The following is a 23,844-nucleotide window of genomic DNA, read 5'->3' on the forward strand; positions in this document are numbered from 1 at the left end:
AAGCCTATTTGGCATAAGGGAATTTCCCTTTTAAAAAAGGGAGAACTTGACAGCTATGCACCAAAACCATGTACAGTGGAACCTCGGGTAACGTAAACTTCGGGTTGCAAAAGCAGCAACCCCGGAAGTGTTTCGCCGCTCGCACATGCACAGAAGCGGTCTCTCCGGTAGCGAAAACTTCAGGATATGGCCGGACTTCTGGAACAGATCCCATTCACAACCAGAGGTACCACTGTATAGTCAACACATTGGGTTCACTGATGGTTGGGATTGCAATAGTCGTTTGTTTCCTGGAACCTTACCTCTTTTCCACCCCCTTTTAAAAACAATTGTTTTTTATACAAATATAAGAACCATTAAACACTTATCCAGCAGTACATCTCTAATGGTGTTTGTCCTGTCAGATGAGTGGGGTACAAATAAACAATTATTATCATTATCATTAATATTATTAAGCTTACACAGTGCTTTTGGGGGGGATGCAGGGATACACATACCCCTAAACCTTTTGTGAATGTTTGTACTTTTGTCCATTTACTATATTTATTTTTTCCGATTTGAACTATAAAATGGTGATTTTCTTGAGTCAAAATGAGAGTGCCCCTAAACATTTTTCAGAAGAAGAAGAAGAAAAAACCCACTGAGCTTACACTTTCAATGTTCAAACATATTAATTAACGTAACCTCTCCACAGAGAAGATTGAGCAGTTGGTGTAACAAGGACTTGGTTTTGGTCATTATTAACATAGTTAAAGAAAGGGATCCACACTTTTTGGAAGGGTCTCTTTTTGTCATTGCCTTTAATTGCCCTCCTGTGTCTGGTGAGATGCTCAAACATTGCTGTATCCCAGGAATTATTTTCAGGGTTCTTCCATTGTGGAAATATTGCTCATCATGCTGTGATCCATAAGAAGCCTACTGGTTCTCTGTGTTGCCCCTCCCCCTTAAAAAAATTTCTATTTCCATAAAGCTGAATGCACACCGGTTAAATGCACATTATTTTGTTATTTGTTATTGTTATAGTTTTATTTACACCCCACCCATCTGGCTGGGTTTCCCCAGCCACTCTGGGTGGCTTACAGCAAATATTTAAAAAAATGGAAAACATCAGACATTAAAAATTTCCCAATACAGGGCTGCCTTCAGATGTCTTCTAAAAGTCAGTTAGTTGTTTGTTTCCTTGTAGGCTTACACTCGGAAATGTGATTTGATAGTATGCACAGATGTTCTGCTTCTGCTTCTGACATGGAAGGGCAAGGGCCTATGCAGATCCTGTTGTTACTGGAAATCAAATTCAGCCTCCCTCCAGGGTGGCGGCATACCTCACCTCCTGGCAGAGGAGTCTCCGCCCTTTACTGGGAGAGAGGGTGGGAGGCAAGGTGGCACAGACATCAGCACTGTACAGGCAACTGGCCAAGCCAATTCTGTGCTCCTTTATTTTATAATAATTTTTTTATTAACTTTTAACAAACAAAACAAAACAAAAACAATTTTTATACAATTCATCTTATATCCCCCTCTCTCAAATCATTTCGCTCTGCCGAGCTGTGACTTCCCTCCCTCCCATCATTCGGCTTTATTTCTCACTCTTATCTCGCAGCTCCTTTTTAGCCACATTTTAAATCACTTCATAGGATTTATTTCAGTCCTGCAAGTGTCTTTAAGCTTCTACAGTTCTTCTCTATATAGTCAATGAATTTACTCCATTCCTTTTGAAACTTTGTCTCTCCCTGGTTACGGATCCCGCAGGTCAACTTTGCTAACTCTGCATAGTCAATCATTTTCATCTGCCACTCCTGAATCGTCGGCATCTCTTGTAATTTCCATTTTTGGGCTAACAGAGTCCTTGCCGCGGTTGTGGCATACATAAATAGTCTCTGATCTCCTTTTGCTAGGTCTTCTCCCATGAGTCCCAATAGAAAAGCCTCAGGTTTTTTGGGAAAGGTATACCTAAACATCTTTTTCAATTCATTATATATCATTTCCCAAAATCTTTTAACTTTTTCGCATGTCCACCACATATGGTAAAATTCACCATCTTTTTCTTGACATTTCCAGCATGTTTTACTACTCATTCTATACATTTTAGCTAATTTTACTGGTGTTAAATCCCAGAGCCCATTCTGTGCTCCTGGCAGAGCACCCACACCTCATGATTAAGCAGGACTGACTCCATCGCCCAGAAGTCAGGATCATGGTGCCACCCTTCCCAGCAGATCCTACTGTGCTTCTCGTGAGGCTTAACTCTGCTTAATACTCCCTTCCCTCCTTCCACGCTGCAGTTGTAGGATCTGTGAGTGATGCTCAGCCTTGACTACATTACAAGACTGGAATGGGTTTCTGGTCTTCCGCTGATTTACTTCATTTATTACAGGACTGGGGAGTCTGTGGCCCATGGCTGAACTACAACTCCCACCATCCCTGCATATTGGCCATGCTATCTGGGGCTGATGGGAGTTTCAGTCCAACGACACGCAGACAATCACAGGTTTCCCATCTCTGCCTTAGTCTTGGGTGAATCCTGAAGGGACTGTTTTGCTTTTTAGGTGTGGGGTTTTTTTTAACACACACACAGATATTATATGTAGAATTACCAAGATTCCGGCCCAGAATGGTTGTTCTATAGCAATGTAAGGTCCTCTGTGTTCGCCCATTAAGTTGAGCACAACTCCAAATGCAATGTGCGTGATTCCGAGGAGGATTTGTGTGATCTGCAAAGCAAGCATAAAACCGGGTTTTAGCATCACCACAATTTCTACCCATAGAGCAAATAAAGATCACTTCAGATCTCGATGTTTTTCTGGCATGAATACTGTCTCCATGGGGTGCAGAAGAGGTATGATTCTCCTCCTCCTCCTCCTCCTCCTCCTCCTCCTCCTCCTCCTCCTCCTCCTTCATGAATGCTACCTGCTTCCAGGCATCCCCAAACTGCAGCCCTCCAGATGTTTTGACCTACAACTCCCATGATCCCTAGCTAACAGAACCAGTGGTCAGGGATGATGGGAATTGTAGTCCAAAACATCTGGATGGCCGAAGTTTGGGGGTGCCTGTGTCTGTCCATAGGAGTTAATCAGCACTATGGGGATCAATAATTTACCTATGGGGTGCGTATATCAATGGACTCCACCAATATCCTTATAATAATCAAATATTTACAACTGAGAGCTTCCAAGGGCCAAATCAGCCAGCAGAGGATGCTGCAACAATAACAAGCCATGGAAGATGGGAGGTAGCAGGGAGCTGAATTTTAGCATCGCACAGGGCGCCACTGAAATTTTAAAGGCCAAAGTTTGCCACTGGACAAACTTAACATAAATCTTTAAGGTAGTCTTGAGTCTTTGGAACAAAACAGAAATGCTCAAAGGAGGCACCTACAGCTCATGGCCAGGGAAAGCAGGACCAAAGTCTGCAATCCTCAATGCACTTACTTGGGAGGAAGTCCCTCTGAACTCAGTCTGAGGAGACATGCAGTAGATTGTACTGAATGGAAGCGCGTGCATGTCCCCTCCAGATGTTCCTAGTGGTTGCAGTTCAAACATCAGACAGGGGAAGGCAAATAAACAGGCTCACAGGGACAGCTCTGAGGTGTGGTGGTTGGTCGGTGGTTGGGACTGGTAGGGCAGAAGGCCACAGCAGATGAAGGCAGGATCACATAATCATAGAGTTGGAAAGGAGCCTAAAAGTCATCTATTCCAACCTTGCTCAGAGCCAATGGCAGGCAGAGCCAACTCATTCTAGACTGGGTTTTTAGGGGGTATCCAAACCCTTAAAATAGCACAGGTTGCTTACTAAGATATGCAAGTTGTGACTACAATGTACTAAAGCCCATTACTGATGTGATTTGAATAGTGGCTGCTGCTCTTTGAGACTGGGAGGGCAGAGGGCAGTGGGAGACTGAGAGTCGGTGGAGGTGAGAGACAAGTGATTTCAGTTTTGTCCCCTTCTTCCTCCTTATTGAATTGAACTAAGGAGGAGGACATGAATCTAGGCAGCCAGGGCCTCCCCCCCTGGTCTGGTTGCAAGTAAGGGAGCAGGCAACTGGGTGGTGGTGGCGGCGGGGGGGGGGGGGGTAGCTAGCTAAAGACAGACTGGAGGGGCAGAACTGCATTTGCCCCAAGGGAGCAGCTTCCCCTGACTCCAGGCTTCATATTCCCCCCTGTGCTGATGTTCGCCTTGAAGATTGAGGGGGGAGGGGAATGTGGTGGAGATGCAAATTTCCAATCATGCAGGGTCACCCTTGGCAGCAGCTTTCCCAAAGCCGAAAAACGAGGGAGGGAAGCATTTCCTGGCTGTGTGAAGCAAAAGATGGGGAGATGAGGAAGGAATTTCTGCTCAGAAACGGGAGCAGAGGCACTGCTCTAATAGCCAGGGTGGCAGGGGTGAGCGCTCTCACAAGCCTTGCCAATTTAGGCACAGATCTGTCCCAGACATTGGCTGAATTGCTGGGGCTGTTACTGAGGTCACAGGTCTACTACAAACCCACCAGTGTTTGACCTAAGTTTGGCCCCCTGCTTGTCCTTCAGTTTTTTTAAGCTTCATTAAGTCCTATGTGCTTCATTATACAGCAGTGGACAGTCCTCAGCTGTAACTATGGTCATAGCATGGCCTTTTAAAAAAATGCACCAGGGGCGGGGCAGATTTTTTTTTATAAAAAAAAGCAACTTATACAGCAACTGCAGTGGTGCACCTTTGCAGCCCATTTCTCAGACTCAGGTTCTCGATTGACTTGTCACATGGAAGGATTCTTCGTTCCGGCATAAAGAAGCCAAGTTGGAGCGAATTATAGTTCTGTGACAGTGTTCAAAGCTCCCATTGTTCTAGGGACATTTTGCGACATGGAATTTCATTAGCACGAGCAGTTTCTGAGCTCTGGGCACAGTACCGGGCCTAAGATTTCGAGTTAAAACTGCAGAGTGGAAGGAAAGGAGGACCTTTTTTCTGTCTCCCCACTTCCAGCTACTCTCTGAAGACTGGGGAAGAGACCCTCTTAAGAATATCAGGGGTGTGTGAAGAAGGGGAAGGACTAGACCATGTGTAGAATGAGCACAATATTTTAGCTGCAGTTCATCTTCAGCTTTGAATTCATGTTCTAAAAAAGTGCACCTGTACATTTCACTGTTATGCCCATAACCTAGGTTTAAGGTGCCATTTAGCTCCTAGCTTTCATATCTCAGTTTCTAACATCGTTCTGTGAGAGGTAAACTACATTTCTCAGGATTTGGCTGGGGGGGGGGCAGCGATGGTGCTAGTGGAAGCCAGTGCAGGGACTCCCACTAATGCAATGGGGTTTTCTCCTGCCCACCCGGCCTCCACATCCCCCATTGGATCTAAGGGTTCTGGGGAAACCCCTAAAACAGTGTGCAAGGGAAGGCAAGGGGAAATTGTTCTGCGAGGGTAAGCTGAAATGAGATTGGGAAGAGTGCATTGCTGCATTGTCCCATAAATGCATGATGTGTATTTAACCACATAGACTACATAGACATCTGCTTTAATGTATGTATGTATGTATGTATGTATGTATGCTCTCAATAATTTCTATGTTTGTTTGTTTGGCATTGCATGTATTTTAAGTTACAGGTAGGTAGCCGTGTTGGTCTGCCGCAGTCGAAACAAAATTAAAAAAATCCTTCCAGTAGCACCTTAGAGACCAACTAAGTTTGTCATTGGTATGAGCTTTTGTGTGGATGCCCACTTCTTCAGATACACTGAAACAGAAGTAACCAGACCTTTATATATATATAGTGAGAGGGTGGGGAGGGGTATTACTCAGAAGGGTGGTGGGAATGGGTGATTGGCTGATAGGTGTGGTAAACCTGTGGACAATTGTTAACGACTGCAATTGGTCTTATAGGAAAAAGCAAGGGGTGAGATGGCTAAAAATAGCTTTATCATGTATAATGAGATAAGAATCCAATGTCTCTATTCAGACCAGGTCTCTCCATGGTTTTAAGTTTGGTAATAAGTTGCAATTCAGCAACTTCTCTTTCCAGTCTATTTCTGAAATTCTGAAAGACAGCTACTTTGAGATCTTGTATAGAATGTCCTGGGAGATTGAAGTGTTCTCCTACTGGTTTCTCTGTCTTGTGATTCCTGATGTCAGATTTATGTCCATTTATCCTTTGGCTGATCGCCGAAGAATTGATGCTTTTGAATTATGGTGCTGGAGGAGACTCTTGAGAGTCCCATGGACTGCAAGAAGATCAAACCTATCCATTCTTAAGGAAATCAGCCCTGAGTGCTCACTGGAAGGACAGATCATGAAGCTGAGGCTCCAATACTTTGGCCACCTCATGAGAAGAGAAGAATCCTTGGAAAAGACCCTGATGTTGGGAAAGATTGAGGGCACTAGGAGAAGGGGACGACAGAGGATGAGATGGCTGGACAGTGTTCTTGAAGCTACGAACATGAGTTTGACCAAACTGCGGGAGGCAGTGCAAGACTGGAGTGCCTGGCATGCTATGGTCCATGGGGTCACGAAGAGTCGGACACGACTAAATGACTAAACAACAAACAACAACAATCCTTTGGCGTAAAGTTTGGCCTGTTTGTCCAATATAGAGAGCTGAAGGGCACTGTTGGCATTTACCACATGTATTTTAAGACTCTGCTTGTTTTTTTTTTTAAAAAAAAATTAAAGCAGAGGTGGGGAAACTTATAAACTTTTATGTCGCCTCAGGATTAATGTGCCTAAGGAAGGCTTATGTCAAAATGATACCTTTCTTCTTCTTTTTAATGTTCATGTAGGCTGCAGTCCAATCCCTATTTACCCGTGAGCATGTCACGAAGAACTCGGCAGACGTTTGTGTAGAAAGCAACTCATACAACAACAGCAGGACTTCTAATATGGAATGTGGAAGGAAGTCCCAAAGGAGGCAGGCAGTCATGAGCTAGCCACTGTATATTCAAAGATGATTCATAGAATCATAGAATCATAGAGTTGGAAGAGACCACAAGGGCCATCCAGTCCAACCCCCTGCCAAGCAGGAAACACCATCAAAGCATTCCTGACAGATGGCTGTCAAGCCTCTGCTTAAAGACCTCCAAAGAAGGAGACTCCACCACACTCCTTGGCAGCAAATTCCACTGCCGAACAGCTCTTACTGTCAGGAAGTTCTTCCTAATGTTTAGGTGGAATTTTCTTTCTTGTAGTTTGAATCCGTTGCTCCGTGTCCGCTTCTCTGGAGCAGCAGAAAACAACCTTTCTCCCTCCTTTATATGACATCCTTTTATATATTTGAACATGGTTATCATATCACCCCTTAACCTTCTCTTCTCCAGGCTAAACATACCCAGCTCCCTAAGCCGTTCCTCATAAGGCATCGGTTCCTCATAAGCCGTTCCTCATAAGGCATCGATTCCCCCCCCCAATATTCTGTACTCACCCCCAGTGCCAATGGCTCACCCCGATAAAACTTCTTCACTGATTTTGGCACAGAAGCATTGGACTCATCCCTCGAGGAGGGCCATGGTGGCGCAATCAGAGTTGAATCCATGATGGTGTTTGGTGAGTGGGCTTCTGTAGACTTTCAAAACAGCAACTGTGTCGGGAAGAGGAGATCAAAAGGACGCAGGAGAAAATAAGAGAGGGATAGCGGGGAGTGAATTATTGCCCCCTTTTGGAATAATAATAATAATAATAATAATAATAATAATAATAATAATAACCTACAGGGTGGCTTTCTTTCTCCCTATAATGGAGAGCAGTGATAACAAGAGCAGCAACTTCACTTGGCACTCTCTTCCCTATCAAACCTAGGAGTTCAAACTGCCCATCCTTCTTCTGCTCTTAATGCTCAAAAACAGGATATTCATTCTGCTTGGGGTGAGGACAAGGGGTGCTGAATAATGAAGGTTTTACAATATTGCAGATTTGGAATTCTCCCATTCTGTTTCCAGGCGCCTGCATTTCTCTGACTTGGAATCAATCCTACACACCAGAAGCTGGAGTAAATCAAGCTGGTGTTTAAGTTCTCTGGGATTCAAAATGAGGAAGCAAATGGGGTGGGCAGAGACTCCTCTTTGCAAAACCACCCACCTGCCTCCCCTGAAGCCAAGGTACTACGGTATTTTGCCACCCCTGCCAATGCTCACACACACACACACACACACACACACACACACACACACACCTTGAGCTGATCCCTTACCTCTTTCTAGATTGCACCCAGGGGTGCCAATTGTGTCACAGGACTCCAGGAATGCTGTGATCAGTGTAAAAGGAGTCCTGGCCAAGTGGGCTGCTGGTTAGCTAGCAGGACTGAACGTGAAGAAGAAGGAGGAGGAGGAGGAGGAGGGGGGGGAGGAAGTGAAAGGGAGCCCAGAGCAACATTTCCCCTAGCACAAAGAGCTATACACCAGCTCACATCCGGAAGCTTGCAATTCTTGGAAATGAAAAGCTCCATCAGGGGCTTGGGCCTCTTTTTCTTCTGCCTGCCAATCCCACAGCTTGACGGAAGCTGATGGCAGTCCTATGGGTGTCTACTCAAAAGTAAGTCCCAAGTGAGCCCCTCGGAGCTTACAGACCAGATCCGGACAGATGTTGAGCAATAGTGCATATTTGGCTCAGTTCAGGTTTCATAGAATATAATAATAGAATCTTAGATCTGGAAGGACCTCTGCAATGCAGGAGTCTCAGCTAAAGCATCCAGGACAGATGGCTATCCAACCTCTGCTTAAAAACTTCCAAGGAAGGAGAGTCCACCACTACTCATGGGAGTCTATTCAACTGTTGAACAGTTCTTAATGTCAAAAAGTGTGAGGGGGGGTGGGCTTTGGAGGGCCAAGTCAGCTGGGAGGACCCTGCTAGGGACTAGCTGCTTTTTTGTTTGAGTTTATAACTTTATTCTAGCAAGACCCCCACCTCAGGCCTCACACAAGCTCTACACAGGGCTAGCACTGGATATAAAATGGCTCTGTTTATTTAGGCAAACATATCCTAACATACCCAGGTGGTGCTGTGGTTAAACCACTGAGCCTAGGGCTTGCTGATCAGAAGGTCGGCGGTTTGAATACCTGTGATGGGGTGAGCTCCCGTTGCTTGGTCCCAGCTAGCAGTTCGAAAGCATGTCAAAATGCAAGTAGATAAATAGGAACCGCTACAGCAGGAAGGTAAACGGCATTTCCATGTGCTGCTCTGGTTTGCCAGAAGCGGCTTTGTCATGCTGGCCACATGACCTGGAAGCGATACACCGGCTCCCTCGGCCAATAATGTGAGATGAGCGCGCAACCCCAGAGTCGGTCACGACTGGACCTAATGGTCAGGGGTCCCTTTACCTTTACCTTATCCTCATGGGACATGTTTAACTATCCCAGCTGCATCACATTACGATGCAATACTCTTTCCATTGCTTTTCATTGCTGAAGAAGTGTGCATGCACACGAAAGCTCATACCAATGACAAACTTACTTGGTCTCTAAGGTGCTGCTGGAAGGAATTTTTTTATTTTGTTTCATTGCTCCAGTTCATTGAAACCTTAACTTCTATAAGGGTCTCCCTTATTTTGGACGATTTGCCACCCACCCACAGCATTTTGCATCATTCATTCTGGTTTTTGTCAGTTGTGGGAAGGAGAAAGAGTCTGCGGGACTCTGAGGTCCTGTTCCACAGCGGCAGGAAATGTTAGAGAGCCCACCCTTCTGGTTTCAGCTGTTATTGGCAGCACATCACCCAGTATCTCTCTCTCTCTCTCTCTCTCTCCTCTGTCTCAGCCAACAGAACTAGAAGCTTCTTCCTCTTTACCCGGAAAACTATATTCGGGATTCTTGTGTAATTTGGGCTGACATAGCATTGTGCTTCAATCCCAAAAGGTGGCCAGCTGTGTGTCGTGTTGTAACCAACTTCCCATTAGAAATGCAGAAGTGAAACCAGGGACATGGGGTCGGGGGAAGCAAATTTGAGAGCCAAAGCAAAATTGGTCCGATTGTGGCAGAGCATCTGCTTTGCATAGAATCATAGATCTGTAGAGTTGGAAGGGACCCCAGGATCATCTAGTCCAACCCCCTGCAATACACGCAGAATGTCCCGGGTTCAATCCTTGGCCACTCCATGTAAGGCTGAGAGATCCCTGTCAGAAACCCTTGAGAACCACTGGCAATCTCTTCTGGTCTCTACTCATCTGACTCAGTATAAGGCAGTTAACAGAACATAAGAAGAAGTGGCTGCATCAGGCCAATGGCTATCCAGTCCAGCATCCTGCTCCTGCAATGGCCAGACAGGTGCCTGTGGGAAGCCTGCGAGCAGGATTCAAGCACAAGAGCACTTCCCCCTCCTGTGGTTTCCAGCCACTGGTATTCAGAAGCTTTGCCACCTCCAACTACAGCCATTGCGGTTAGTAGCCATTGATAGAGCTCTCCCTCCATGAATTTGCCCCCTGCAAGAATTTTACTTGCCCAAAAGTGGAAAGAAGCAGGTGTCCCGGTAAAGGAAGAATGGATACAAAAACGTATGGAATATGCAGAAATGGCAGAATAAGAAATCAAGATAACAAACTGTTTATAAAAGAATGGAAATGTCTTATTGAATATTTACAAATAAATTGTAAACAGATAAAAACATTAGCAGGGTGATTGTAATATCCTGCAGTTTTATAAGAGTATATATTTACAGTAGATAATTAAATGAATGAGTTAAATGAATTTTGATATGCAGAAGACATTAAAAAATAAATTTAAGGAACCGCAGAAAGAGGGGGAGGGAAGTCAATTTTTGAAATGTTAAATTGATTGTAAAATTAATGAAATGTATAAACTTGAAAAGTATAAATAAAAACTTTTTTTAAAAAAAGAAATTTCCCTCCATTCCTGGGAGTCATCCCACTGGTCCTTGTAGCTGAGGGATGGGGCACCTGCACCTGTCCGCCACCGCCGCCCCCCCCAGGTGTTGCTGAACTAGAACTCCCATCCCACCTGACCAATGAGCATGTTGCCTGGGACTGGGGAGAGCTTGAGTCCAGCAACAGGTGAGCCTGACAAATGGGGCTAGTAAGAACTCACCACAAATTACTTGCCAGGTAGAGTCTGCAGGCAGAGTCTGGAGAAGGAGGAGAGGACACCGGAGGAAGAAAGAGCTGTGAGTGGAGGGGGGCCCTCTTCCCATCCTTCTTACTCCCTGGAAAACTGAACAAACCTGGCACACCTAGAATTGGGTGTTGAGGGTGCAGCTGAATGGGGCACAGCTGTGGGAAGTACAATCCACCTTCAGCCTGCCCATAAAAAGGCAAGTCTAGGGTGAGAGCGAAAGGTGATGTCCACTGTTTCCAGTACCAATTATCATTGTGAGAATTGTGGGTGAGCCGAGAGTTTGTTTGGAGCCTGAGTGAGAACCCGGAGGCCGAGAGAGAGGATGTGTGTCAGAAGGAAAATGAATATATGTTAGTACCTTTGTATTAATACTGTATACCATTTCTATATGCATTTTTGTAATATCTTAAGTTTAAGTTGTCTGTTGCTGCTTCCGCTTTCTGTACATCGCTGATAGGTAATTTTGTTACTAAATTAAGTGATATAGAAATTGATTGATGGCCTTCAGCCTGTATAGCTCAGTTAGTAGAGCATGGTGATGATGACACCAAGGTTGTAGGTTCGATCCCCATATGGGACAACTGTATTGCAGGGGGTTGGACTAATTGATCCTCAGGGTCCCTTCCAACTCTACAATTCTATGATTATTTGTTCAGTCAAATCCTGGAGGGCTGCAGGTCAATCACCTCTGTTGGGGGCGGGGGGGGGGGGAGATGCCATTAAAGGCAGCGCAGCTGTAAGACTAGCAAGGCCCAATGCAGGAGTGGGTGATTCCTGTCATCCCTGGCCATTCCTGTTGTTGGCATCTGTCTCGGAAGACAATGGAAGGGTGTACCTTTGAGGATGAAGCTGGAGAGTTACAATGCCTGCTGTGGCTGTAGAGACCGAAACAGGAGAGACCTATTTCATTGCAGGTGAGGCAGGTGAAAGTCTCCAATTCTGCTTTTCTTCTCTCCGCACTCCTCCCAGCCGTCATTCCTCTGCTGTGGCTACATGACCTGTGTGTCTCCACTTCCACTCCTACCCCTGGTCTAATGATTTATCACAGCGATGGGGTAAAAATGCAGAGAAAATGGGTTGGGGGGGGGAGAAGCCGCAGTAACGCAAACCAACAAAACTGGGGTTAAGGTCAAAGTCACAGAACAAAAAGTTGGCAACTGTGTTGGTCGTCCTGGTAACTGGGAGGCCAGAGATTTCCCCCTCGCAAGGCGGCTTCCCGGAAGCTAAGTATAGAAACGGGCAGGAGGGGAGATGCTGCTGTCCTTGTTTTTCGGGCTGGTGGGAGAATTCAGACGGGAGAAGGGAAATCGGGGGTGGGCTTACCCACCCCCAGCCCTGCTGCCAGCTGCAAAGCCGACTCACCGCTCCGCAAACCCCCACCCCCTTTGCACGCACCTCCCAGCCCTCCTCTGAGCCCGACCCCACCGGAGAACGAGGGTGATTGACAGAAGAGAGGTCTGATCTCCTTCTCCACACGCGACGCGTGTGGGCCCATCGTCAAGGACACGTCACGTGGGCGGAGGACCCGGAGCGCACAGCGCACGAGCTGCGGCTGCTACTCTTCTGCCAGCACATTCCTCCTGGCAAGTGGACATTATTATTAACCGATTCGTTGCCGGAAGAAATCGTATTCGGCATCGTAAATCGGGAGCTGCTCAGGAGGTGGAGGGTGGGGAGGGAAATCCCGATCCAGGGATTAGGACGACCCCTGCGCAATTTGAGACAGGTCGCGACTCGCACGCAGCAAAAGTTGCCGGCCCCATATGCCCAACGACAGCATCAGCAACAACGGTCCCACCTCCCCACTGAAAACTAAGCAGCTCAAAAGAGGAGATGAGGTGGGGTGGGGGTGGGGGTGGGGCCGTGGACGAGACTGGCTTTCTGCGTGGAAGAACTCTGAACGGAGTTTTGCAAACGAACCGGTTCTAAGGGTACCGACTCTGGGGTTGTGCGCTCATCTCGCATTATTGGCCGAGGGAGCCGGCGTATAGCTTCCAGGTCATGTGGCCAGCATGACAAAGCCGCTTCTGGCAAACCAGAGCAGCACATGGAAACGCCGTTTACCTTCCCGCTGTAGCGGTTCCTATTTATCTACTTGCATTTTGACGTGCTTTCGAACTGCTAGGTTGGCAGGAGCTGGGACCAAGCAACGGGAGCTCACCCCGTCACAGGGATTCGAACCGCCAACCTTCTGGTCAGCAAGCCCTAGGCTCAGTGGTTTAACCACAGCGCCACCTGGCTTAAAAGGTTGTGGACCCCCTGCTTCTGTTTCAAAAACTGCATTTGCACGGTGTTATTCACATCACAGAGGGGGAGTGGGGATGGCTTCACCTGACCCGTGTGACCTTTTTGGATTCTGGGCCCTGCAATGCCCACCCCACCTCCAAAAACTTCTTTTCATGAAGCTGTCTGCCCCTGAAATGTCTTTCTTGGGAAGTGTTCACATCACAGTTTACTCCGCTCTGCATCCAGTTTCCTAGTCAGATTGATGTTTTGAGGTGGGGCGATGAGTGGGGGGCACACACCGGATCAAACAGAAGCCTTTGTGAAGAAACTACAGGATCACTACCGGTATGATGACTGTAACTAGCATGATGGGAATGCGATTTCAAAAATCAGCAGCAGGGGAACATTGGATGCAGGCTAAGTAGTAATGTGAACACACTTTCATAAACCACTTAAAAAAAACCCAGTCAAGCAGTATATATAGATTTTATGAAATAAATAAACACACCCGAGAATTAAGGGATCTAGCACCTTTTCATTTGCTCCGGCTCAATTCTCTCCCTACCCTGCATCATCACAATGTTTTCTCAAAGCAACCTCATGCTGCCCTTGCCTTTAGAATCTTGAAAAACAGCCAATGAAAATAGAGTGATGACACCTTCTAATTTTATTATAAAGTAAAATATGATATGCAACTTATTCACAATATTTTAGTGGATAAACAAAATCATATACAGAAATAATTCTTCTCTGTAAAGTCTACAAGTTTTTTTTTAGTATCAAACATAGAGAAAGAAGAAATGACAGCAATGACATATTAGCAAACTTACTGGAGACATAGATTTATAAACAGTTTGTGAGCAAGGCTTCTCAACAATTGTGACTAAAAAACCCCCTCCCTGGGATGGAATTTGGAAGAAGAAACAAGCCCAAGTGTCCCACTGAAATTGTGATTGAGACTTTATAAAATATAGCAGTAGTGTCAAGGTAACACTATGTATATTCCTCTCAACAGGGGCGTAGGAAGATAGGGGTGGTGGGGGCGGGGCGCCCTGAGCGGCGCGATCCCAGGGGCACCATCACAGCTGCCCGCCCTGCCCCCAAAACGCACACCCCGTCCCTGCGCACGGAGAGCGCGCATCATGTCCCAGGTGGCAGAGCATGAAGCTCCGCTGCTGCCTCTTAATTACCATTTTCAGATTAGTAATGTCAGTAGTTAGCACTACTGAGAATCTATCAAAAGTCAATTGCTAAGGGTTCCAGGCAGCTTGTAAAACAGAAAACCACTTTTGCCCAGGTCCCTTTGGTAGATATGAATTGATTTTACAGATTCCCATTCATCCCTAGTTGGGCTTTAGGGTCATATAACACCCCAATTTTAGAGTTTGATCCAAAATTTTAAAGTTCTGCTGGCTCAAGGCCATTCCACATTGTTATCAGGGATTTCCATGCCTATTTATCTTGTTTTGTATAGTTTGTGGCATATATTGTCTTGGACAGGTTATCCTTTTCATTAGAGATCTGTTAAGAAGCCTGTTTGGAATATACGGTATGAAAAAGTCTGAATTTTTCTGCTCTTGATTTTGAGGAAGGACCATTGCATGGAGGAAGCAACAATTCAGGTGTATTTTGCATCCTTGCCAGAAGCCGGGAGATTGGCATCATTAGCACTGCCCAGAATCGTGTTCTGGTAAACCACCACAACCTGCAGAAAGGAAGAAAATCAGCCTGGGAGAGTTTTGGTCTGCTGCTCAGCTTGTGAATAAAGGGGCAGAGTTTGGCAAACTTTCTGAGGATAGCAGGATTGCTTAGTAGGGGCAGGGGCAGGCTACTTGGTCAAATAGTGTCAGGGACCATGCTGAGGAGGGCTGCACTGAGGAGGAATGGTGGAAGCCTCCCCCTGCTCCTGATTCATATCCTGAATCTTCCCAAGAGCAGGAGGACAGTATAGATTTGGAACAGTGGTTTGCAGAGGGACATAGAAGGCAGAAGCTGGGAAATACTGGATGGGGATCAGCTAGGAGAAGAAACGCTGGGAGAAAGAGAGTTAACAGATTGACTGTCTCTGGAAAGCATTCCTCTGCTCAGCCCAAGGTCAAGAAGAGCTCAGAAAGTGACAGAACAGAAAGCGCACAAAGCACAGAGGGTGCAAGTGGCTTAATAGGGATGAAAGGGGGTGTAAGCCTTAATTGAGAGCACCTCCATTTCTAGATGGGATTTTTGTTCTCTCGCTGTGATTATTAAACTTTTCTAACTGGTAAGAAGACCCCTTTCCCTTTGTTCTGCTTATCTACTGCCAAGGTGGAGATGAAACTGATTCCCTGAAGCATGACAAGTAGCTATGTCCTCCAATATCAACCCACCCTTCATCAGCTGCCACCAGCTAGCAATGAATATCATATTTGACATCATGTGAAAATCTCAGAGCTGGTATCCAGACTATGGACTCTGCCATTTTGCCCCCTAAAAGGTCTAAATTCTGAATGACGATGTTGCGCAATTTCTTAGGTTTTGCATAGTATTGTGCAGTTTTCCATAATTTTTGCTATTGATGGGGAGAGGCAAGGGACCCAGGGGGGCATCCCACCTCTGAACACCAGAAATGTTGTTGAACCTCATTTCTGGCCTCAACATTTTTTTAAGCATTACTCACACACCCTCAGTCTTATCTAGGCAGCTTTATGAGCTAAAAAAGGGGTGACAAACTGTATCCTTATCTCTCCCGCCCCATTGGGCAAAGTTTAACAGGTGAGTGAGGTAACCCACCTATCAAGGGCATGATGTCAAAATGTCAGGTGACCCATTTTTGCCTGCTTGGACGATCAGCTGATCATGAAGATTTGCAAAGCTCTGCACATGGCGTTGTACAAGCCCAACAATCAACTGATTGTCCAGAATGGCAACAGCCTAGAAAGCTGCCTGCAGATGAGCTATTCACTCAGAGGTTTGGCTCAAATATTATTTCCCCTACAATAAGGAACTGAGAAGTGTACTCTGAAATGCCTTCATTTTAACTGAGCGCTTGTCGTTTTCAAAATATGTGCAAATAGACACACGTCCCAGAGTACAGGTGGGAGGATTTAAATTCCACAGATCTGAGAAGAAAGTCAGTAATTTCTGGTCAAATGCTAGCTTCTCCACAGTGGCAAGCTGGCAGTGCGAAGCTAAGCATTAATTCTATGAGTATCCCAGATGAAGAATGGCAACCCTGATGTGGAATACTATTTGGACAACAACCCCATCTCCAGAATCCCCACACGTTTGCATGGATTGCCAAACTCCACTCCCTTTCAAATGTTACCGTTTCTGTGTGGGTTTTCAAGCACACCGTCTTGCACCCAAAGGCAGCAGTGGAGGTGGAGATGCAGAATTCGAGGATGGTGAATGCCAGGTAAACAGCCATCATTCCAGACAGTATATTCTGTGAATGAAAGAGATGTCCTGATTGTAAGGAATCACTCTTCTTTACCACATATATCTATGTACCGTAAATAAGGAACAGGGCCGGCTCTAGGGGTAGGCTGGGTGGCGTGGGGCGCCAGGGCGCTGGGCCGGCAGGGGGGCACCGGAGCAATCTCCGCACCACGGCGCCAGGGCACCCGACATGCTTGAGATGGCCCTGATAAGGAAGCAGGCAGGTGGAGGCTGGCTGAGGGCAAAGTCAGGCTGGTGGGGCAGCGCTTTGTTCCACTTAATGGACCAGTTTCCATTCATCCTCCACTTGCTCCTCAGCCATGTTACTGTGAGTATTTGTACTAGAAACACCATATTGAATGCTTGCTGTTACACCCTGGCCCCTTGCAACTTTCTCTCAGGGCGCAAGTGGCCTGCAAGTGGTTCTGAAGTTTTTAATGTTTGATGTTTTATCTCATTTTTAACCCTGTGTTGGGAGCCGCCCAGAGTGCCTGGGGAAACCCAGCCAGATGGGTGGGGTATCAATATTATTTATTTATTTATTTATTTATTTATTTATTTATTTATTTGTTTGTTTGTTTGTTTGTTTGTTTGTTTGTTTGTTTGTTTGTTTGCCAGGACATGTTCTCACCTCAGGGATGACTTTGGTTTCGTAGCACCTACGAGCCAGTTTTGTATCAAGGTTCCTGCACCAATAGCTGGCATGAAACCCCAGGCCTGAAATAGCCAAAGATGAGGAAAGAATGATAATCCCAAGGCCAGCAGCTATGGCACTCACCACATTCAATCCCAGCATGCTCTTCACCTACAGATGGAGAAGAAAAACCATTGTGTCTCTGGCCGAACACCCTGATAAGAGTGAGCGCCTTTAAGAACGGCCTTCAAGCTGAGGCCCCCACTGTGCCCTCACTGTGCCATGTCCCCCTGTCCTTTCCAGATTGTTTTTTTTAATAGTTAGGTTCTTTGGCCTATTGTTCACTGGGTGATGGAGCAGGGCTGTCTGTTCCCCCATGCACTCAGTGTTTTATTTGTTTGCAGGCTGTAGGTACATTGGCTGTTGTTTAGGGCCTTCTCGGTAGCAGCACCCTTCCTGTGGAATGCCCTCCCTTCATGTGCCAAGGAGATAAATAATTATACAACTTTTAGAAGGCAGGGGAGGTTTTTAATGCTTGATGTTATTGTGTTTTTAGACATGCTGTAAGCCACCAAGGGTGACTGGGGAAACCCAGCAAGACGGGCAAGGTATAAATAATGTTGTTGTTGTTGTTGTTGTTGTTGTTGTTTTGTTTTTTGGGGGGCCAGAATTCTGAGCAGCACCAGCATTTCTGTGAAATGGGTACTTTGTAGTGTTCATGACAATTTCTTGGATTTTCAAATGTGCCTCCAGGCCCCAAAAAGGTTGAGAACCCAAGCCTTAAGTTATTTAACCCATTAAGCCCATTCTTTGTGTGGGCCAGGAGGATTTCAAAGAAGATCTCTCTGGTTCCTGGCTTATAAAAACTTGGGGGAGATCTTTTGGCACCTGAACCCATTAAACTGGTTTCGTTATATAACCAGCCTATTTACATACACATGAACATGAGTCTTTATCTGGAACAATCTCTGGGTGTTATGTATGTCACGGTGGGGGAGGCTAACATATAGCCCTCCAGTTGTCACTCAACTCAGCACTCAGCACTCCTGATGAGTGGCTGGGGCTGATGGCAGTTGAAGTCCAGCAACATCTGGGGTGGGGAAGAACCACAGATTCCCCATCCTTGACCTGTATCACCCCAGTTGCCAGGCCCCATTCAGATAGCAACCTCTAAGCCAGGCATCCCCAACCTGCAGCCCTCCAGATGTTTTGGCCTACAACTCCCATGATCCCTAGCTAACAGGACCAGTGGTCAGGGAAGATGGGAACTGCAGTCCAAAACATCTGGAGGGCCAAAGTTTGGGAATGCCTGCTCTAAGCAATGAACTGTATTTTACAAGGCAGCCTCAGAACCCCAAGTCTAGGAAGAGTCCTTAAACGGCAAGCAACACAAGTCACAAATTCTCCCTTTCTTTTTCATCAGACTCCTCACATCACACAGTCCCATAAGAGGTTAGTCACCAGTGGCTTCTTGGGGTTGCTAGCAGCTGCCACAGACAGGGATCCTGAAATGAGGTACTGCAAGAGACAGACGGAGAGACAGAGAGAGATAAGGGGCAAGGAACGAATCTCAAATGGACTGACTGTCTGGTTCTGTTCACTAGATCATAATCAGAGTCTCTGGCGGAGGAAGGGGGTGCGGTGGGTGCGGTCTGCCCTGGGTGTCATCCCTGAGGGGGGTTTACATCACCGCCCTGCCCCCCTGGGATGCTCACCCCGCCCCCATGGGCAGTTAGCCCCGCCCCTGGGTACACAGCATGTGTGCTGCTCCGGGTGCCAGAGCAGCTAGCTCCGCCTCTCATCAGAGGACTATTAGATTGGGTATCATCTGGTTTTATTCAAATGAAAATCACTAATACTCGACCTGCCATCCCTCGTACAAAGGCCATTCAATCCAGGAGACCAGTTTGGTTGAACAGATCCACTTAAATCAGGAGATTTTTCCATTCAGATCAGGGGTCTGTGTTCAACAAAACAACTGTTCTCATGCTGTCTGGTAACTACTCCAATGCAATGTACACTGGGCTGCTTATGAAAGCCTGGCAGAAACTTCAGCTGTTCTAAGAGAATGTTCTGATGCTGGATTATTGACCAGGACTAGCCAAACAGAACATATTGCACCCTTCTTAACAAGGGCTAGATCTACACACACGGGTGGAGGGGGGACGCTATAAATAAGTCAGAAATTAGATCATTATAACAAAGGGGGGGAACTCCTATGGAAAATCACATTTAAATATTTCCTGCTCTCTGGCACCATCTGGTGTTGCATGTTTCTAGTGCATTCAAATCATTGTTTCTTTACTAATGTAGCTAAATTCAATGACCAAGCAGAGTTCAAAGCCTTGGTTCTTAGGGCCCTAATGGTTTGGGACTCAAGTATCTAATAGCTATTGCCTCCATGACTTGCTTGCATGCTTCCCAGAGGCACCTCGTTGACCAGTGTGGCAAACAGGACACTGAAGTGGATAGACTTTTGATCTGATCCAGCAAACTCTTCGTATGTCCTTAGTTAGACCTGCCTGCTTTGGGCAGCCATTCAGCAAACGCGGAGCAGAAGGCAGGTTTCAAAACACAGCTCTAGCACAGGAATTATTTGACAGAGCAAAGGTGAATCCTGTCAAACTTCTCTTAGGCTCAAATATGAAGAATTACCGGGACTCCTGTCCAATATGGGGTCATTATGTTCGCATAAAGCAAGAAGTCATTAGACGCCACATTCATCACCACCCCAAAAGCCATTCCCGTGATGCCTATGAGTATCTGAGTGATCTGCAAAGAGAGAATTAAACATGATGTTACCCTGATCTTGTTCATCCTTGACGAATCATAAGTACAATTTGCCCATGACAAGTTCCCTTAATGATGATAAACTTCAGCAGGTGTGACATTTTCCCTATTGAAATGTAGAAACATTTTTTGATTAGTGGAACCTCAAAGGCTCAACACCTTTATTACGGCATAGGGTTTAATCCATGGAAGTATTGTGCCATAATAGATGTGTCTTATAAATGCCAAAAGACTCTTGTTTTTGCTGCAATAGTTTTAATGCAACTGCCCCTCTGAAAATGATTTGATTTGCTGCAGGAAAACAGGTTCAGATCCTGTACAGGTTAAGCAGAGCATTAGCAGCAGGTGACCTTAACTGAGGTCTGTTTCATGCATTTTGTTACCTATTTCAGTGGATATGTGGGTGTTCATCTCAGCCTTTGGTCACACAACAATTGCTCACCAATTGTACCAGTGGCATATTAGCTGCTTGGCTACGGTCAAGGTACTGATACTAGAAGACCTAAAAGATTGCCCCACCAAACCAATCACTGCTTTCTGCAGGAGAGGGCCTCCTGCAGGTACCATCACACCTGGAGGTCTTCCAAATGATGCACAGATGAAAGCTTTAGTGTGACTTCCCTTTGGAACTTCCTCCCATTAAATATCAGTCAGGTACCATCCCTAGTGCCTTTTCAGGAGCTTCTGAGGACCTTCATTTCCCTTTTTTAATTTTTAATTTCATTTCCCAACAAACCTTTTAGGTTGAGATTCTTACCATACCCTTTACAGTATCTGTATTGGATTTGGGATTGCTTTAAAACATGTTGTTGTTGCTGCTGCTGCTGCTGTTTTTCCTGATGATTTTATTATCCATCATTTTGGGACGTTTCATGGTGATGACTTATTACAGGCATAGGCAAACTCGGCCCTCCAGATGTTTTGAGACTACAATTCCCATCATCCTAGACCACTGGTCCTGTTAGCTAGGGATGATGGGAGTTGTAGTCCCAAAACATCTGGAGGGCCGAGTTTGCCTATGCCTGATTTATTACTTGTACCCTGTCCACCAGACTGGGTTGCATGGAAAACACCAAATAAATAAAATGCACACATTGAAAACCAAATCAAGTATTGTGCATTTGACAGTCTGAATATTGGCCCACAGACAGATAACTCTGCACGCCCTGTTCCCACATCACTCACCCCACCCCTTTACTGAATCCTAGAACTTATAAGGGGTGGGAATAATTGGCTCCATTTCCTAAGCCAGAGGGCTATTCCCCATGCTGATGCCAAAATGTTCCTTTTCATGAATGGGCAGGCTCACCTCTTAGCAGTGCCCTCATTGCATGTTGGGATGCACACACACCCCTTCCATTAAGTCAAGGCTGGACTCTGACACCCATCAGCCCGTAAGCATGACCAATGGCCAGAATAATGGAAGTTCCAGTCCAGCAAAATCTGGATGGTCCACAATCCAGTTTTACACATTCTCAGCAGTGCTGCAAGCTAATTCGCCATTCTGATCTTACTCCAGAGGAACCCAAAGGTGCTCTGGATACTCTCTGAGAAGCACCACTCTCAAGCTGATTGGGGAAGAAAGCCCCCCAAAGAGACAGTTATTGGCGCAGGGCAGACATAAATCAAACACTGCTGCTCCTGTTGGTTTGTTGGTTTGCACTCACCCCCAGTGCCAGTGGCTCCCCGGCATAAAACTTCTTCAGTGGCCCTTGCGGAGAAGGACTGGCCTCAACGCTGGAGAAAAGCTGAGGTTGTTGGGTCACAATCTGAGTTGGAGGCCCTGCTCCAGAGCCCTCTGGACCTATGGGTGTCTCAGAAAGCTTGTGGGGCACGATCTGAGTTGAAATAATAGTTCTCGAGCCCTCTGGATCCATGGAGGCCAATTTCTAGTCTTAACTGCCTCTCTGGGAAACAGAGAAGATAAAGAGATGAGAAGATAGGGTGGGAAAGGAGAGCAAGGCACACAGAAATAAATGGTCACATTTTGGAAGCAGCAGAGTATTTAGAGCCTGGAGTCAGAAAAGCAGTGGTTCAGCTTTTCTCCAGATGGAGATGCTAAGTGCATCATGGCGGCTTCTGGAAATGTATTCTACCTAGGTCCCAGCTTTCCTCCTTAGCCCACATGAATTACCACTACTACTACTACTACTACCTGAAGGAGCGTCTCCACCCCCATCGTTCTGCCCGGACACTGAGGTCCAATATCGAGGGCCTTCTGACGGTTCCCTCGTTGCGAGAAGCCAAGTTGCAGGGAACCAGGCAGAGGGCCTTCTCGATGGTGGCGCCTGCCCTGTGGAACGCCCTCCCATCAGATGTCAAAGAGAAAAACAGCTACCAGATTTTTAGAAGACATCTGAAGGCAACCCTGTTTAGGGAGGCTTTTAATGTTTAATTGTTTTATTTCATTTTTCTGTTGTAAGCCACCCAGAGTGGCTGGGGAAACCCAGCCAGATGGGCGGGGTATAAATAATAAATTATTTTTATTTTTATTACTACTATAGCCCACCCACCTGGCTTCTTTTCCACGGATTTGCATTTTCATAGAATCATAGATTTGTAGAGTTGGAAGGGACCCTGATGGTCATCTAGTCCAACCCCATCAATAAATTTGTTCTGACTTAGAGCTAAAGAGCCGGTTTTCCCTGGGAAAGGAGCAGGGCAAGGGGGAAACCATTCTTTCTAGTCACAGGACAAGCGGAAGTGCAGACAAGCCCCACACTTCCATCATTTAAAAAAGTGCGCCTCAAGTAATCTATACGCTGCGCAAAGGGTGATGCGGCTGCTTGGCAACCCAGGATGTTTGAGCGATTCGTAGAAACAGGGAGGGCGTGGCTTTCGTCTCCACCCCCCCTCAAAGCCGGCACAAATCGTCCCAGCCTCCGGCACCTTCCTCTTTCCCCCTAATAAGCCCCCAAGCTTCTGTGACACTTCCTTAATGATGCGTTATTTCTTTTGCCAGAAGATGGGTCTGAGAAGCAAGCTGGATCATGGAAGAGAATCCGGGAGACAGTTCCTGCATCTTGCAAAAGCCAGGGACGAAACCCCTACAAATTGCGCCCGCGCGCGCCCTGAGTGCTGGGCACCCCGTTCCCTTCCCTTACCACCTCCGGGTCGTGTCAGGACTCAAAGACACGGGCGACGCGGATCTTGGAGAGGTTGCACGGAGTAAGCGGGCTGAAGAGCTGCCTAGCCCAAATGGGCTGCTGCTGGCTGAACGCTGCAACAGCAGAGACAGGATCAACATCTTACCCACCTCCCTTGAAAGCATGCAGTTAGGGAATTTAAGCGTCTGGCTTTAATGGCCTTGTAGATGATACAATGCTGGTCCCAGAGGCCCGCTTAGCCTTTATGAGAAACTAGGCTTTTAGTGTTGCTGCTCCAGCTCTCTGGAATGAATTGTCAGCAAAAATCAGGCAAGGGCAGAGCGTCATAATACTTAGGCTCCTACTGAAGGCATATTTAGTTTAGGAAGGCTTTCCCAGAAATGTAAGTTAGTCATTTATGCAAAATCAGTTTTATATCTGATGTTTCCTTGTTTCTGGCATTTGTAGAGATTTTTTTTAAAAAAAAAAATTGTTGACTTGATATTCCATTTTTACCAAATACACCACAGCGTAGCAGCTTATAAAAGTGTTTATTATCATTAGAAGCATAGGATCGTAGAGTTGGAAGGGAACCCGAGGGTCATCTAGTCCAACCCACTGCAACACAGGAATCTCAGCTAAAACATCCATGGCATATATGGCCATCCAAACTCC

General features: G+C 46.2%; 2 protein-coding genes across 8 annotated transcripts in view; both read right to left on the reverse strand.

Moving 5' to 3' along the window:
• LOC148685397 (membrane-spanning 4-domains subfamily A member 15-like) overlaps positions 1–13,693 on the reverse strand; it is a 17,852-nt gene extending 4,159 nt beyond the window's left edge. For 3 of the 7 annotated variants that reach the window (XM_088671168.1, XM_088671166.1, XM_088671163.1), the window contains exons 1-4: positions 11,855–12,023; positions 8,148–8,257; positions 7,383–7,538; positions 2,595–2,711 (exon numbers count right to left, since the gene is read on the reverse strand). In XM_088671168.1, the coding sequence (XP_088527294.1) occupies positions 2,595–2,711; positions 7,383–7,493 (228 nt within the window). In that variant the 5' untranslated portion in view covers positions 7,494–7,538; positions 8,148–8,257; positions 11,855–12,023. Of the gene's footprint in view, positions 1–2,594; positions 2,712–7,382; positions 7,539–8,147; positions 8,258–11,854; positions 12,024–12,414 lie in introns of those variants that run through there. The other 4 variants (XM_088671169.1, XM_088671167.1, XM_035117413.3 and 1 more) reach the window with 2 other exon arrangements.
• An 849-nt stretch (positions 13,694–14,542) lies between these two features.
• On the reverse strand, positions 14,543–21,967 carry LOC132592300 (membrane-spanning 4-domains subfamily A member 4A-like). Its single transcript, XM_088671178.1, has 6 exons — positions 21,751–21,967; positions 19,949–20,065; positions 18,755–18,811; positions 17,291–17,464; positions 16,547–16,666; positions 14,543–14,950 (listed from the first exon to the last, which is right to left on the reverse strand). Exons 1-6 carry the CDS (start codon positions 21,958–21,960, stop codon positions 14,864–14,866), a joined length of 765 nt encoding a protein of 254 aa, XP_088527304.1. The 5' UTR covers positions 21,961–21,967; the 3' UTR covers positions 14,543–14,863.
• Between the last annotated feature and the right edge of the window lie 1,877 nt (positions 21,968–23,844).

The sequence above is a fragment of the Zootoca vivipara genome, chromosome 6 (assembly GCF_965207765.1).
Source record: "Zootoca vivipara chromosome 6, rZooViv2.hap1.1, whole genome shotgun sequence".
Classification (NCBI taxonomy): Eukaryota; Metazoa; Chordata; class Lepidosauria; order Squamata; family Lacertidae; genus Zootoca; species Zootoca vivipara.

Excerpts from the sequence above, each read along its gene's own strand:
- LOC132592300 (XM_088671178.1), bottom strand. The coding sequence starts at position 21,960 with ATGGATCCAGAGGGCTCGAGAACTATTATTTCAACTCAGATCGTGCCC. Across the intron at positions 17,465-18,754 it reads GCAACCCCAAGAAGCCACTG|GTGAAGAGCATGCTGGGATT; the intron begins GTGACTAACCTC and ends CTCCATCTGTAG. Across the intron at positions 14,951-16,546 it reads TGAAAACCCACACAGAAACG|GTTGTGGTGGTTTACCAGAA; the intron begins GTAACATTTGAA and ends TCCTTTCTGCAG.